Source organism: Amphibalanus amphitrite, unplaced genomic scaffold, assembly GCF_019059575.1.
Source record: "Amphibalanus amphitrite isolate SeventyFive unplaced genomic scaffold, NRLGWU_Aamphi_draft 000260F_arrow, whole genome shotgun sequence".
In the NCBI taxonomy this organism is placed as follows: Eukaryota; Metazoa; Arthropoda; class Thecostraca; order Balanomorpha; family Balanidae; genus Amphibalanus; species Amphibalanus amphitrite.
This window is the reverse complement of record NW_024881755.1, coordinates 44,310-59,758: the sequence shown is the minus strand read 5'-3', so window position 1 is coordinate 59,758 and position 15,449 is coordinate 44,310. Positions and strand designations below refer to the sequence as shown.

General features: G+C 50.7%; 1 protein-coding gene across 1 annotated transcript in view; it reads left to right on the top strand.

Moving 5' to 3' along the window:
- The window catches only part of LOC122386721 (CD109 antigen-like), a 65,890-nt gene extending 52,277 nt beyond the window's left edge, over positions 1 to 13,613 (top strand). Inside the window, exons 12-26 of the mRNA XM_043376210.1 lie at positions 53 to 240; positions 3,153 to 3,313; positions 3,865 to 3,972; positions 4,356 to 4,475; positions 5,121 to 5,239; positions 5,893 to 6,041; positions 6,794 to 6,875; positions 7,193 to 7,324; positions 7,663 to 7,831; positions 8,678 to 8,939; positions 9,623 to 10,322; positions 10,885 to 11,046; positions 11,366 to 11,565; positions 12,107 to 12,290; positions 12,579 to 13,613. Of these exons, the coding sequence (XP_043232145.1) occupies positions 53 to 240; positions 3,153 to 3,313; positions 3,865 to 3,972; positions 4,356 to 4,475; positions 5,121 to 5,239; positions 5,893 to 6,041; positions 6,794 to 6,875; positions 7,193 to 7,324; positions 7,663 to 7,831; positions 8,678 to 8,939; positions 9,623 to 10,322; positions 10,885 to 11,046; positions 11,366 to 11,565; positions 12,107 to 12,290; positions 12,579 to 12,872 (3,030 nt within the window). The 3' untranslated portion in view covers positions 12,873 to 13,613. The remainder of the gene's footprint in view (positions 1 to 52; positions 241 to 3,152; positions 3,314 to 3,864; positions 3,973 to 4,355; positions 4,476 to 5,120; positions 5,240 to 5,892; positions 6,042 to 6,793; positions 6,876 to 7,192; positions 7,325 to 7,662; positions 7,832 to 8,677; positions 8,940 to 9,622; positions 10,323 to 10,884; positions 11,047 to 11,365; positions 11,566 to 12,106; positions 12,291 to 12,578) is intronic.
- Positions 13,614 to 15,449: the final 1,836 nt, after the last annotated feature.

The window sequence follows — 15,449 nt, the reverse complement described above, 5'->3', positions numbered from 1 at the left end:
GCCCCATACATAACGGGTGCTTGTCCGTTACCAACGCTCGGCCGATTCCCAGACGAAGCTGGTGCTGAACCAGCACAAGGACCACTCGAAGAACACGGTGGAGCTGGGTATGTGGAGCACTCCGGGCGCCACCTTCTGTACCAACTCGATGAGGGGCTACCTGTACAGCGTGCAGGCGGAGCACGAGCTGAGCCGCGCCTCGGTGCTCGCCAGCCTGCACTCGTTTGAGAACACGCCCAGGTCAGTGGAGCACACCCGTAGTCAGTGGAGCACACCCAGTTGAGATGGAGCACGCTGTCAAACGTGATCTTCAAAGTACCATGTTTGTGTCATGAAATACATTTCTTCGAGAGCTTGAGTCTAACCACTGAAAGGTACCTACCCAGAAAGAAATATATGTTTAAAATTTGAAGTGAGGTACTTCACTCTGCTTAATTTGTAAGTTCAGCTTGTGGTCGACAGTGACACGCTATGGTTTTTCGTATGAAGGAAGGATTTGCTAGGCCACATTTATGGCTTGTTTACCAAAGTTCCCCTTGCATCCTTCGTCCGGAGTTGTTTTTCGGGCCGTGTATTGTTTTCGCCGACCAATCGCCATGGTCCACGAGCTGTCTTATGTCTAGTGTGCAACGTGCATGGTCACTGGCGGATCCAGGCTTGCGTTTTGGGGGGGCCAACTCATGCAGGAGCCAAACCTAGGGTACCCCCAAATCCTGTTTTCTCATCGGATTTAGGCCACTTATTTTTCGTCACAGCCCTGACACTATGAATTTTTTTTAACTAAAAAGAAAAATATATAAATGGTAGCCCACCCGACCCATGCCTTTATATTACTTTGTAAACACTTACCATTGTTTTTATCGACCAGTTAAAGGGACCCTCCCACCTTAACATTAGATTTGAGCTGAGATAGCCAAAATGGGGTACCTGGCTCACAATTACCGGTTTCGGCACGCACTCACAACATCGAGAAATGCCTTAAATCGGAAATATTGAATTTCAAAATTGCAGCATTTTGATTCAGAGGGGCTAATGCTTTTGGATACCCCTCTGAATGTGTGACGTCAGCGGAGATCTAATGATTTTTTAATATTTTACTAAAACGTTTGGTAGCATGCGGTGGTATAGGCTGCTTTGCGCGCAACAAATGCCGCACTTTCAAATAAAGTCGCTAGGAACAGCAGCGGATATCCCAAAAGTAAACAAAAATAAAAGTCTAATCTCTTGAAAACCGGTGAATATTTTTCGATAAAATTTGGTAGATATTCGTTTTCCGCCCTTTCTGAACCTAGCGACATCACTTTCATGCCAATTCATTAACTTTTTTGAAGGTGGGAACTGGGAGGGTCTCTTTAAACCCGCTTCGAGTCAGTGCTTGGGTCCCTTTGCGGGCCGGAGGTGGTAAAACAGCCCTGTCTAACTCGGCTCCTGGGCCACGCCCTGATTGAACTATGTTTCATTATCGTTTGGGGGAGGGGGAAAACGGGCCACTTTAGGCCTCTGGGAAGGGGGCATGGCCCTAAATGCCCCCTCCCTGGATCCGCCAGTGTAAGAAGAGACCATTGGAGCTGCAGTTGGGTACCTCAGACATCAGGGTACGCCCTCAGATGTATCGCATGACTCGCATGGAGACCTCTTATGCTATAGTGTACTGAAAGGACCCAAAGGAGCCTGTCTATATGGGCTCCCGGAGATAGACGTGGGCCCTCACGAGCCCGCCAGAGCCCCAATGAGGGATAAGTGAGGGATACCAAGTGCCTGCAATTGCATATTGCATAAGTCATAACGCCTTTACAAATCAATATATTATGCATCAGTGGCAGATCCAAGGGGGGCCACATGGGTCATGACCCCTTTGGTGCCCGGGGGCACCACAGGCCTGTCAGGGGCACCACCGGCCTAGTAGGGGCACCACTAGCCCGCCAGGGGCACCACAGGCCTAGCAAGGGCACCACGGGCCTGTGAGGGGCCCCACAGGCTTGTCAGGGGCACCATGGGCCTGTCAGGGACACCAGAGGCCTAGCAGGGGTACCACAGGCCTTACAGGGGCACCTTGGGCCTGTCAGGGGCACCACAGTCCTGTCAGGGCCCAGGGACACCAGCGGCCTAGCAGGGGCACCACAGGCCTGCCAGGGGCACCACCGGTCTAGCAGGGGCACCATGGACCTGTCAGGGGCCCCACCGGCCTCGCAGGGGGCACCACCGGCCTCGCAGGCATCACGGCATCACGCAGGGGCACCTTGGGCCTGTCAGGGGCATCACGGGCCTGTTGGGGGCACTTTAGGCTTGTCAGGGGCACCACAGTCCTGTCAGGTCCCAGGGGCATCAGCAGCCTAGCAGGGGCACCCTAGGCCCGCCAGAGGTACAGCCCACCGCTAAAGTAATGTAGGGTTTTACCAAACTCAACGGTTGGCTTTGACTGGCGATTGTTTAATGCGAAGTGATTGAAAAGAAGATGTCAATAGCTAAAGTTGCAGCTGCAAGGGTGACGATACATATAAGCTACATTCAAAGTTTCATTGTAGTCTGGCTAATCGTTCCTAAGCTTCAGAAGCAGAACATACCCATGACTGAAACCCCACATTACTTCTGCTGTGGACTGTACCACAGGCCTGCCAGGGTCCAGGGGCACCACAGGCCTAGCAAGGGCACCACGGGCCTGTCAGGGGCACCTCAGGCTCCCGTGCCCCCCCCCCTCCCCCCAGATCCGCCAGTGATGCCACACCACGCGAAACACCGCCAACTACCAGCTGCCGCGCCATAAACACGTGCCAACAACAGTCTTTTTTTAAGGTCGACTCCGCTCGCGCAACTTTTGACTGACCCTCACTGCTTCCATATTATACTGCTCACTGCTCACTGCTTCCATATTGCTTCCATATTATGCTGTGGAAAGCTTTACTTCACCAAGTGGCTAAAAACCTCCATCAAGGTATATTTTCTTAGCAATTTTTCTGGCGTTTTGGGGGGGGGGGCCAAACAGGCCACTTTAGGCCTTTGGGGGGGGGGGCATGGCCCCCGTGGCCCCCCCCCTGGATCCGCCAGTGTGCATGGTCCACCACCTGTGCCCCTCCCCTGCCCGGGTCGACTGAGCTGTTCCTTGATCTGTCTCTCACTGCTCCCGCCGCCCCCCCCCCCTCCTCCCTGCCCAGAGCCGTCCACCGAGCTGTCTGGCGCTGGCGGGATGGCAGTCGGCCCGTCAGCTCTGAGTATTACGTCACACCCGACTACGGCATCGACGCCAACTCGTCGTTCGCGCTCGCCGGACTGGTGGTCTTCACCGACGCACGAGTCGAGTCGGTGCCCGGCACAGGTCAGTGGTGGGTCACAGAGGTCATCTGGTGCCTGGTGGTCACCGCGTCAGGTTGGGGTCACCTAAGTCAGTGGATGGTCACAGCTAAGTCAGTGGGAGGGGGGGGGGGCACACAGGTCAGCGGGGGTCACAGAGGTCATCTGGAGGTCACTGGGGTCAGTTGGGGTCACCTAAGTCAGTAGAGGGGCGCACAGGTCAGCTGGGGGTCACGAGTCACAGAGGTCGGTGGAGAATGTAATGTAAGATAACAGAAGTTAGTGGAGGGCCACTCAAGTCGGGGCATGTCGCGACTGGAGTCAATATGGACGGTTACAGGGGTTAGAGTATCTCAAAGCTCAATAGTTTTGGTTGGGAGAAGGGGCAAGAGGTGGAAAGCAATGCCAGGGGCACATAAAAGGTCGGGAGCATAAGCGATGGGTAAAACCATGAATATGCTAAAACTGTCTGTCACGGGGATGTTATAACATCTCTTCCATCCCCCCCAGAGGACTGTTTCTAAGGCGATGCCCGCTGCCTCTCCCGAATGTTATAACCTCTGTTCTGTACCCCAGCGGACTGTTTCGAAGGGGAGGCCCGCTGTCTCTCCCGCGGATGTTATAACGTCACCCGCCGCTGCGACGGAGTCAGCGACTGCGGCGACCACTCGGATGAAATCGGCTGTGAGTGCACCGAATCGACAGTCTAGCTTTACCTAAGTATTTACGATGGCATAGAGCAAACGAATTGCAGAGAAAAGTTACCTTATAGTTTGTGGACATGACACTATTAAAATGTATGATATCTTTTGGCCCGGTAAATAAATGGTCCTCGGACAAATAACGAAGATCTTCATCGTCATGCCGAGGTAGGTAACATGTAAATAGCCTGGCAAAACTGACGTAAGCTTGGTTGATTTTTTTTATGTATACGCAATAAGTTATCGGAATTATCTAACGACTTCCTACTCTTATAAGTATCTCATCGACCCAACCAGCATTCTCGTCATCGTCAGAACCGTCACACCAGACCGCTGTATGACGTCACATTGTCACGTGTGACGCAGGCACACCTGACGTTACCAAGGAGGAAGAGGAGCGGAGGTTCCGCATCCGGAGGCGCTCCACCTTCGCCGACATCTTCGACTTCGGCGCCGGCGACTGGGCCTGGATGCTGAAAAACATCGGTGAGAGGGAGGGAGGGGAGGATAGAGAGAGAGAGAGAGAGAGAGAGAGAGAGAGAGAGAGAGAGAGAGAGAGAGAGAGAGAGAGAGAGAGGGAGGAGGAGCGAGAGGGAGAGAGAGAGCGAGAGGGAGAGAGAGAGGGAGAGAGGGAGAGAGAGAGGGAGAGAGGGAGAGAGGGAGAGAGAGAGAGAGAGAGAGAGAGAGAGAGAGAGAGAGAGAGAGAGAGAGAGAGAGAGAGAGAGAGAGAGAGAGAGAGAGAGAGAGAGAGAGAGAGAGAGAGAGAGAGGGATTCTAATCACACCGGATACCTCCGTGAGATTCCCGTCATGGATACATGTTACGGGTACATGAGGGTAAGTGGTTTTCGAGACTACCACACCCCAGTATTTCCCCCGGCTGACTACACATTTTGTGTTTATGTGACGGCTGTTAACATCGGAAACGTTGTATCTTATGTCTAATGTTATATAACCTAAGCCAACATAAGTAGACTTGTCGTTCCTAATGGAAACATGAACTGACTGTTCGTTGAACTCTCACATTCATGTATGTACCATAACGGTGTGTCTATGTAGTGTCTGTTTTATCACGGATAGAGATCGTGAGTTACCGTGAGGTGAACTCACGCTCGTGCTCCGTCCGTGACAGGGTATGAGGGCGGCGAGCAGCAGGTCCTACAGGTCCCCGAGGTCAACGACGACTGGTACATCAACGGCTTCAGCATCAGCCAGAAGCACGGCTTCGGACTCATCGAGGAGCCCATACACGTGAGAAATTAGCGTGGTCAGTGGGGGTCGGTGATATGTAATTTTCAGGCTACCGTGAAATGTTATACATATGATTGAGCTGCAAAGCACTATCCCGTATATTTGCATGGATGGTGGGTTCGTTTCGAATTAATGCTTCTCGAGATGCGTGTGAGCGCCTAAGCGATAAGGACGGTAATATCGATGATGATTTTGATAGCGTATGCAAATATTGTTACAATGACGGTAATGGTTGCTGCGTTGGGTTCGAACGCGTTCTGTTATTTCACAGGTTATTAGTTAAGCCATGTTAAGCTTTCATATGTTATGGTTAGGTATTTCCCTTCTCCACCCGCAAAAATTGCATTTTTAGTAGGTCTCTGGTCGATACCTTTAGTGCCCTAGTCGATAACTTCGACTGAGGTGGAAATCTCGCCTAGCAACAGGCATGGTGGTTCCGCCAAGCACCAGGACAGGTCGGCAGGCTTAGCGGCGGTCGCCTGTTTCCACCCGAGTGGAGAGAGACACGCTGGATTATCCGCCTGGATCAGACAGGATGATGGGAAGGGGAGAGGAGCTCTCAGCTGTGAATCAGTCTGCGACCACAAATCGGTCTAATTCTGGGTCACAAATCCCGGCTGTTTTGACGAACTGAGCTGTTTGTTTGTCGCCAGCACGTCAGTAACCGGCCGTTCTACATGACTATGGAGGTGGTGTCCCAAATCCGGCGCGGAGAGACCATCTCGGCGCGCCTGCTGCTCGTCAACAACCAGGACATCGAGGTGCTGGCTCTGGTGGTGCTGCCCAACAGCCCCAACTATCGGTAAGACATACTAAGGCATCAACATCGTAACTGCCCGACTTTCTTCGTGAGGTGGTGAAATGTTGCTAGGAAATGTCGAACCATCATAATTTATTTGAAAAAAATGAATAGCAAACAACGATTAATTTATTATCCTGAGAAGTGCCAGCTTCCCTGTTATGACTGAAGGCTGATATCGGTTAAAGGGACACTCCCACCTTAACATTAGTTTTGAGTTGAGATAGCCAAATTGGTGGCCATGGCCTGCAAATACCGGTTTGGGCACTCACAACATCGAAAAATGCTTTAATTTGGAGATATGGAATTTCAAACTTGCAGTTTTCGGATTCTAAGGGGCTAGTGCATTGGTATGCCCCCTTAGAATTTGTGACGTCAGCAGAGATCTAACGATTTTTAAATCTTTTACTAAAACGTTTGGTAGCACGCGGTGGTATATGCTGCTTTGCGCGCAACAAATGCCGCACTTTCAAATAAAGTCGCTAGGAACAGCGGAGATCCCAAAAAGTAAACAAAAGTAAAAGTCTAATATCTTGAAAACCGGTGAATATTTTTCGATGAAATTTGGTAGATATTCGTTTTCGCTCTTTCTGAACCGAGCGACATCACTTTCGTGCCAATTCTTTAACTTTTTTGAAGGTGGGAGTGTCCCTTTAAGTATAGGTATCCATATTCGCTTGGAATCATTTACCAATTCACCTTAAAGAGTGTTGCGTATCCCGCATTTATTTGACGTCTCCACCGTCTATTCCCAGGTTTGTTCACGTGGAGCAGGACGGCGTCATCTCTCACAAGAACGTCCGGACGTCAGCCGGCGACCACCAGCACCTTGTGCCGGTACAAACGAACATAGCCCATGAGTCGGGCGCAACAACTCACTGCAATGCGGCAACGCCGCGGTCGATTTTACATCTTCGTGCGACGTGCCCATATTTGACTCCAGCGCATAAGGCCGACTGTTCTATTGTAACTTTATTTGACACTTGCATGTAAATGAAAAAAAAAAACACATTTATTGCAAACGCCTGACGCATAACGGAAATTTTTTTACGCAATGGACACTGCTCGTGAAAGTGCGTATGCGACCTATTTGAAGACAGTCTGAAACCCATCATACGATTACCGTTTTATTTACACGACTCTGCGGTTTTCAGGTGGAAGCCGGCGGCAGTGTGGAGGTGACGGTGCCGATCAAACCGCTGGTAGAACTCGGCTCCGTGGATATCACCCTAAAGTGTATCACCCAGTTCGGGCTGGACGTCGAGACGGCCACCATCCAGGTGCAGGTACGGTAATCATGCATATGCCGCTTATAAATACTTAAACCATATTTTATTTACCTCGCCCGCATGTACGGCGGGACTTTTCAGGTTCAAAAGGTCTTTTACAGGCTACATTGAAATAAATGGTTCCAAATTACTGGTTGAAATTAAGGCCAGAAAAGGCTAAAAAACGCTAATCATGTTTTTTTAAGCTAAATGATAAGTCAGTGAAATACTGACTTATCTACATTTATAAATAGTGACGTTGACACTTGACAGTGTCCCGAAACAGGTTTTTTATATTGGATGAGAGAGCCGGCTGATGTGAAGGCTAACCTTGCGCTGTCACCGCCTCGTTGCAGCCGGAGGGAGTGATGACAAGCACCCACACGTCCTTCCTGCTGGACCTGAAGAACCGTGCCGTGGACCACAAGTTCCTCAACATCTACACGGAGCAGTCTCCGGAGGTGCCGTATGCCACCTGGCGGCGCTTCGTCTACGGCAGTCCGCAGGGCTCCGTCACCGTATCTGGTGAGAGTCAGCCTCCGGCTGGAGAGGCTCGGGGGCTCGGGAGGTTTTCACGGGAGGTGATGATGCTGTTTACACATCAATAGAGATTACAGTCATACTTCGGTAAGAGTCCAAATAGTCAGACTCGTGAGAAGTCAGCCTATGAGAACTCGAAATTCCAGGAGCTTTGGAAGAATCCAGGGATGTGTCATTACCTCGTGAGAGATCCCGGATCTCCGCCATTTTTATGTGGCAAGTGGACAAACAATCTCATCGGGGAACGATACCGGGTCGTTACGGAGGTGTTTGTCTCTGTGGATGATGCACCGATGCTGAGCGATAGGACTGCAGCTCTGTGGGTATGGAATGTCTGGACGGATGCCGACTGCGCTGGCATTTGTCACGGCAAAGCAGTCGGTTAGGTACCTACGGGCAGCGAATACCTCAGTCACCGCCAAAACTTCTGCTGTGTCACCAATTATTGGAGAGAAAAAAAACTCATAAAGCATACATGTGAGGCACGATACCACGGCCATTACGATAGGAGCAACTACGATGAAGCTTTGCTTTTTACGTTAACCACTGACCTAACATTTTATGAAAGATAATATATGCATTTTAGACGTGCGACCAACAAGTTCCAAAGGCCACTGTGTACAACGTACGTGGGCGAATTCTAGCCTAAACGTAGTCCGGCGTTTGTTTTCCAAACTCATGAACTAGCTCGTGCGGCGAGATTTATCTATGATATCATCAGTACCAATTCGTCATGATCCGGAATTGTCGCTCGTTTCTCCCCACTTCTCCCTTCCGTCTGCCTGACTCATGACTCTCTCTCTCTCTCTCTCTCTCTCCCTCTCTCCGCAGGTGACGTCATCGGTCCCATTTTTCCATCGAACGCCATGAACACCGGCTCGGTGTTCGGTAAGCCGCTAAAGTCCCTGGACGGATCCGTCTTCAACCTGGCCTACAACGCGTGGTCGCTGCACTACATGCGTCTCACCAACCAGCTACCGCGCTCCTTCCTGCGCCAGGTCCTGGAGAAGATGAACGTCCACTTCCTGCTCATCATGAAGCGGTATCGGCGCGGGCCGTTCCTCTTCTTCGACGGCGGCCGGCCCAGCGTCTGGTGAGCGGACTGCAGGGTGACGTTATTGTGACGTCACTCATTGGGCAGGGCTATTTTAGACGATCAGCTTGTGGGGTTAGCTGTGCTAGCGGGGCTCCGTTTATAACAATACAAATTACAAATATTGTGTTGGTTTTAGTCTGCGATCCGTGGTATCTATAACATACTTGTTCGTGCCGATCTGCTACAATGGTTTCGGACATGCGAGCGAAATCCGTATGCTTTTGCTGGCTAGAAGTTATCACTTGGACACGTTTTGGTAGCTGATTGTTTTTTATGTCTAGTCAGTGAACACGTGACATAAAGCTCATCTGACATTGACGACCTGACGAATGTAAAAGCTAAAGGTCACGGATTTGTTGGCTTTGTTTTGGTTCGACAGTCGACTGTGGTTTTATTGCCTAACATACTGATTTCGCATTAGCAACTGAATTCTCGTAATCTCCGTAGTCCAAAACAAAAACATGTTTTCAATAACAAGACTCAATCCCTCTTACATAATGATAAGTGATAGCGACAATGAACATAATCCTTCCATAATGAATGATTGCGCCCGGGTCCATCGCAAAGCGAAAATTACAGCACAGCTGAGCGCCTCTGACGACGCATCCCTTCTCGCCGTCTCTGTGTCTCTCTCTCAGGAGTACGCTACTGATGTCGCATCCCCTCCCACTGTCACACAGGGCCACAGCATGGACGGTACGCCAGCTGCAGTACTCACAATTCCAGGACTGGGAGAACTACCTGTACGTCGAGCCGCGCATCCTCTCCGAGGCCGCCCACTGGATGTGTCTCTTCCAGAACTCGGACGGCTCGTTCAACGAGACCGTGTGGTACGAGCACCCTTTGGACCAGAAGATGGACCCGCGCTCTCGCGTACCCGGTGAGCGGCACCGGCAGCGGCACATTCCTCTCACCGCCAGCGTGCTCATCAGCCTGCACACCATCCAGGAGAAGCTGCACGGCGACGCCAAGGCGGTGGTGGCCAACGCCAAGGCGCTGGCCACCCAGTACCTGGAGCGTAGTCTGCACGTGCTCGCTGACCCCTACGAGCTGGCCATCACGGCGTACGCGCTGACCCTGGTGAACAGCGTGGACCGCGAGCTGGCCTTCAGTCGACTGGTGGCCGCCCGCCGAGAGGTGGAGGGCATGTACTACTGGGCGCGCGAGCCGGTACCCACCCTCACCGTCAGCCGGGACGTGAACCAGCGGCCGTACCTGCATGGCAAGAGCGAGCAGGTGTGGGACGCCCAGTCGGTGGAGGCCACGTCGTACGCGCTGCTCGTGTACCTGCATAGAGACGGCGTCGGCATCGACCAGGAGAAGATGGTGCTCTGGCTCAACAGCATGCGCATGTGCAGCGCCGGCTTCGTCTCCACCGTGGTGAGTGGAGTGGGGCCGGCGGGGGGAGGGTAGTAATGGCTATTGGAGCAAAGTCAGTGAAGGACTCCGTTCTGGAGATTAGAGAGACAGTCAAGCGAATTCAGCTCGAATTTTTGCCCTTGCGCCGACGGTTTTTGTGATATCCAAACCAAACTATAAATCACGAATACTTCTCGGCGTTATTTTGTTTCACCTTTCTAATCGAAACATGCCTGTTGTAAGGTGTTCTTGATTCTCTCTATAATGTGCCGTATTTTGATAACTTATGATCCTTCAGATATTTGACACAAACGAATCAGAATGTACCCGTGTCTATTGATAGAGACAAGTAGAAAAACACGGAACAAATAGTGCATGGACGCGTTTCGATTATTAAATCTTCATCAGCATGTCATAATCACAGAGAAATAAGATATAGCACATCTTGTTTTCTCTGTGATTATGTCATGCTGATGAAGATTTAATAATCGAAACGCGTCCATGCACTATTTGTTCCGTGTTTTTGTATCCGTGTCTGTACGTACATGCTCCCTCGTTGATAACTTCCTGTGATCTCCGCCAGGACACGATTGTGGCCATGCAGGCGCTGACTGAGTACGCCTTCCGAGCGCGGCTCCGAGACATCACCGACATGAAGGTCAACATCGAGTCCTCCGGGCTGAGGAACTTCCAGAAACTGGTCTCCATCGGCAACACCACGGCCAGACAAGTCCGCACCGTAGACGTAAGTGTTCGTAACTATCGTTGCATTACAGCTATCGGTTGTATAATGTATACCCCCATGTTCTGTGCATCGAACCACGTTGGGTACTGGGACCCATACTGCCTCTAAAGATCGTGATTCATGTGGTTATGTCAAGCTGGCTGCAGCATCGCTTTGGTCTTTCACAAAACCAGGATTCGAATGCTCTCTCGCGCCTATCATTTCAATTTTGCGCCAGGACAATATATCGGCATCGGTGTATCGCACCTGTGCATTGTCATCGCTCCCGATCTGTTGCACTACATCAGCGCTCTCTCTGACGTCCCCCTCCCCTCCCCAGCTGCCGAACGTGTGGGGCCACATCAACGTGGTGGGTACGGGCGCCGGCCAGGCGGTGGTCCAGCTGGACGTCTCCTGGGGCTACGACAAGGAGAACCTCAAGGACACGCCGCCTGTCAAGGCGTTCGACCTAAGCGTGCGCGAGAACGCCATCCAGCAGGCGCGCAACAAGTCCATCATCCACGTGGAGGCGTGCTACAGGTGAGCCTGCCGTGGTGTCCGTGGTGTCTGTCACGGTGTCCGGGGTGTCCGTCACGGTGTCCGTGGTGTCCGTCACGGTGTCCGTGGTGTCCGTCACGGTGTCCGTGGTGTCCGTCACGGGGTGTTCGTCACGGTGTCCGTGGTGTCCGTCACGGTGTCCGTGGTGTCCGTCACGGGGTGTTCGTCACGGTGTCCGTGGTGTCCGTCACGGTGTCCGTGGTGTCCGTCACGGGGTGTTCGTCACGGTGTCCGTGGTGTCTGTCACGGTGTCCGTGGTGTTGCGGTGATCATATTCGTAGGTGGCACTTTCATTCAGGCCGTTTTGTAGGCAAACATGGCCTCAATCATGTTCGTTCATTGTTATCTGTGACTTTTTATCATAAATGGTGCACCTCTACCCTCAGTGACGGTTTTCTCCTCTAAGTGATGGCTTTTCACCGATGAGTCGGAGACCACTGGGCCGTCTGGCTCAGTAGGGTGCGGGCTGATAAACTCAGACCCCTGACATCCCCTACCCTCATCTCCCCTCTGTCCCTCTCAGATGGGTTCGTACCGAGGAGTCGGAGACGAGCGGAGCGGCCGTGCTCGAGGTCGAGATGCCCTCCGGCTACCGAATTGACCAGCATGTGGCCAACGCTAACGTCCGGAGGCACAAACGGAACCCCAACAACGCCCTGATGAGCGGCAAAATATCGCCCGACAAAATCTACTGGTTCATTGACAGGGTGAGTCAGCCGTCTGCCTGAAACGGTCTGAATGAGTACAATGTATAGTGTCCACTGTGCATGGTGTTCCAGCTTGCAGCACTTGTGCTGGCATGTGTGAAGAGTATTTAACATCTCGCATTAGATAGTATTTGACTATTTTTAAATGTACCGGAATACTCGCCATAAATCTGATGTGCTGCAGATCCTAGCACACTGAAGACTGAAAGCTGATCAATGATGATGGATCAATAAAATCGTCCTTAAATCGGTTGCCCTCACCTCACAGCAGCTATCTCTGTCTTGCAGGCCTACAGCAACTTCACGCAGTGTTTCGACTGGACCATCTTCCGCCGCCACCTGGTGGCCAACTACACCGCCTACAGGTCGGCCCGCATCTACGAATACTTCGCGCCGGAGCGTTTCGAGCAGCAGATCCTCAACTCAACCGAGCTGAACGTGATCGACGTCTGCCAGGTGTGCGGTTCCTATCAGTGTCCCTATTGTCCGTGGTACAGTGGCGCCGCTGGGCGGCTACCCGGTGTACTAGTGTTTGCAGTACTCTGCCATCAGATGGTGTTAATGATGGCAGGGTGGACGTAACTAATCCTGCATACCCTCAAAGGCATTTAGTGGAGTTATCGTGAATCTCCGAAGCATAATAAGTTATTATGCACTGTATCCATGTGCCATGTATCTCTTTTATACTTAGAAACGTGATCAGAATGTTTAATCGCATCGTATGTAGCTAAAGGCATGTGTCACCCGATACTGAGCGATACATCAATGCATAGGCCTGCGTGCCCGTTTTTCCGCCCCACACCTATCCGTGCTTCTATCCTCAGGATACTGGAATCCTTCTCCTCCACCCCGCAACCCCCCTCCGGGCTGGACAGGCAACTTTATCTCATGCGGGCTGCTCCCTTGGAGCGGCACCGCTGCTCCTGAGGGAGCGCACCCCGTAGCCGGGTGCAGTGAGTGCCTTGGGGCTGGGTGGCCTGTCCTCTGGACGGGCTCAGCCCCGGCGACTCACTAGGGTGCCTGCCCAGACCAATGTCTCCCCCTAATTCCTATCATCCTTCCGGCTCTGCAATGGTCTTGTCGACCGAAAGGGCCTAACCCAACAAAACAAAAACAAATTCCGCCCCATGTGCCAAATAAGGTAGAGTGCTGGCGCTCATATTCTACGGACACTGGGTCGCATGGACGCTTTTGACACGGGCGTTAGTACCTCTAGCACTATGTCAAAGTGGAATGCAATGAGGAACTAACACATCGATACCTCAGGAATCATAACGGACTAACACCTGATCATGACAAATACACTATTTTAGCCAGGTGCTACACTGTTTTGTTTTATTTTTCTTCGAAGATAACATTTATTTATTTACCTATTCATTCAAAAAGACAATGAAAAGGACATAAAACCCATTTAACCCGGCCGAGCCCGGGGGCGATCTCAACCACAGCAGCCCGGGGGAACAATAGTTACCCCCCCCCCCCCCTTCACCGTCAAACTTCGTAAATATGGAAACTACGGAAACGAAAATAATACCAAATGAAAGTCCTGTACAAAACGATTCTGAAACACAAAACTTTTTTCAATGTTAGAGGTCAAGGTCAAGACAAAAAAACGGCACAAAGTGATCCAGTGAACGGCAGGATGCATGAAACAAAACAGGTGTGAAACAACAGGAGAGAACCTGAGGAGTTCGATGCTCTGCTTGAACTTCGATGCCAAGGTCATGCTCAAAATTGGCCTCAAACTGTACTTTTTCGTATATCTTGTACCCTAATTTCCAAAATGTTTGGAAACCTTTTGAAGCCTATGGCACCTTTTTGTGGTTCATGTTTCGATACAATGCTATCCTAAGGTCAAGGTCAGACAAGAGTATCCTTGCTAGAGGCTACCTACCTCACTTATTCAAGTTAGCGACAATAATTCAACGACTTTTGCTATCCTGACGCTCTAAATGGATGCTTAGGGCAAATGAATGCCAGGTTCGTGATCAGCGGCTACAAATACATCACAAAACACCTTTCATGTGTCAGGTCAACCAAAGGTCAGTCGAGGTCACGCGAAGTCAACATAAGACTTGACCTTTTCTGAACAATAGGTACCTATGACATTCGGCGCGGCTTGACAAGGCGAATACGATGGTACATGTTATGAATACGATGGTACATGTTACGAATACGATGGTACATGTTACGAATACGATGGTACATGTTACGAATACGATGTACCAGTGCCTTAACTCTACCGAGTATGGCCATTAATGTTTAAGTTATTTGCGGAAAAACTGAAATTCCAGCTGGGGGTCGTTGACCTGATCTCTGATAATAGGTCACAATTTTTTTGTATTCTTATCTATGTCATATGCTACTCACCTGTGCTCTAAATATGTCGACCTTTAAAACACTATTTTGGCAGCTGTTTGAAGTTCACGTCTGTGCCGTCGAAATTCGCCGTGCAAGGGACTAGGAAAATCGACCCTGTTACGTCATCAAGGGGCTGGTTCCAAATTTTCTACCTTAGGAAATGTGTAAATTGATGGGGGAAGCGTACTGAAAGTTTGGCGCTTCTATCTCTAAGCGCTCGGGAGCCATCGAAAATATTCGTCGGGGGGGGGGGGGGGCTAAACATTGTCACTCCGGGCTCGCGTGGGTTAACCCGCGCCCTGGTGGGGGGGGGCTATTTTTGCCCCCCTCCAGACTTTCCAATATATCTCCAGAACCGCTGCGCCGATTGTCACCAAACTTTCAGTACCCTCCCGAGCATCAATTTTACATATTGTGACCAAAAAATCTTCCAAAGGCTATGATAGGTTGGCCGCAAATGACGTCAGAGTGACATCATCTTCTGCCGTTTTCGACCCAAAAATAGTTTCGCGGGAAGAGCTGTCAGGCCTATAGCGTTGAAGATACAGAAAAACATCTAAGACATAAAAGGTGTAGAATTCCCAAGGCTACAAAATGGCCATCTCGAAATTTTGATTTTTTTTATTTTGACCCCTCCCAAAAAATTGAATATAATTGCCAAAAAATCCAAAACCTTTTTCGACTTTCGAAAAACACGGAATATATGTGATAGCCCTTGCCCACTTCCATCCACATACCAAATTTTAGATCGATATCTCTCTTTTTGGTTAAGTTATAGCGAAAAAACTGTTCAAAATT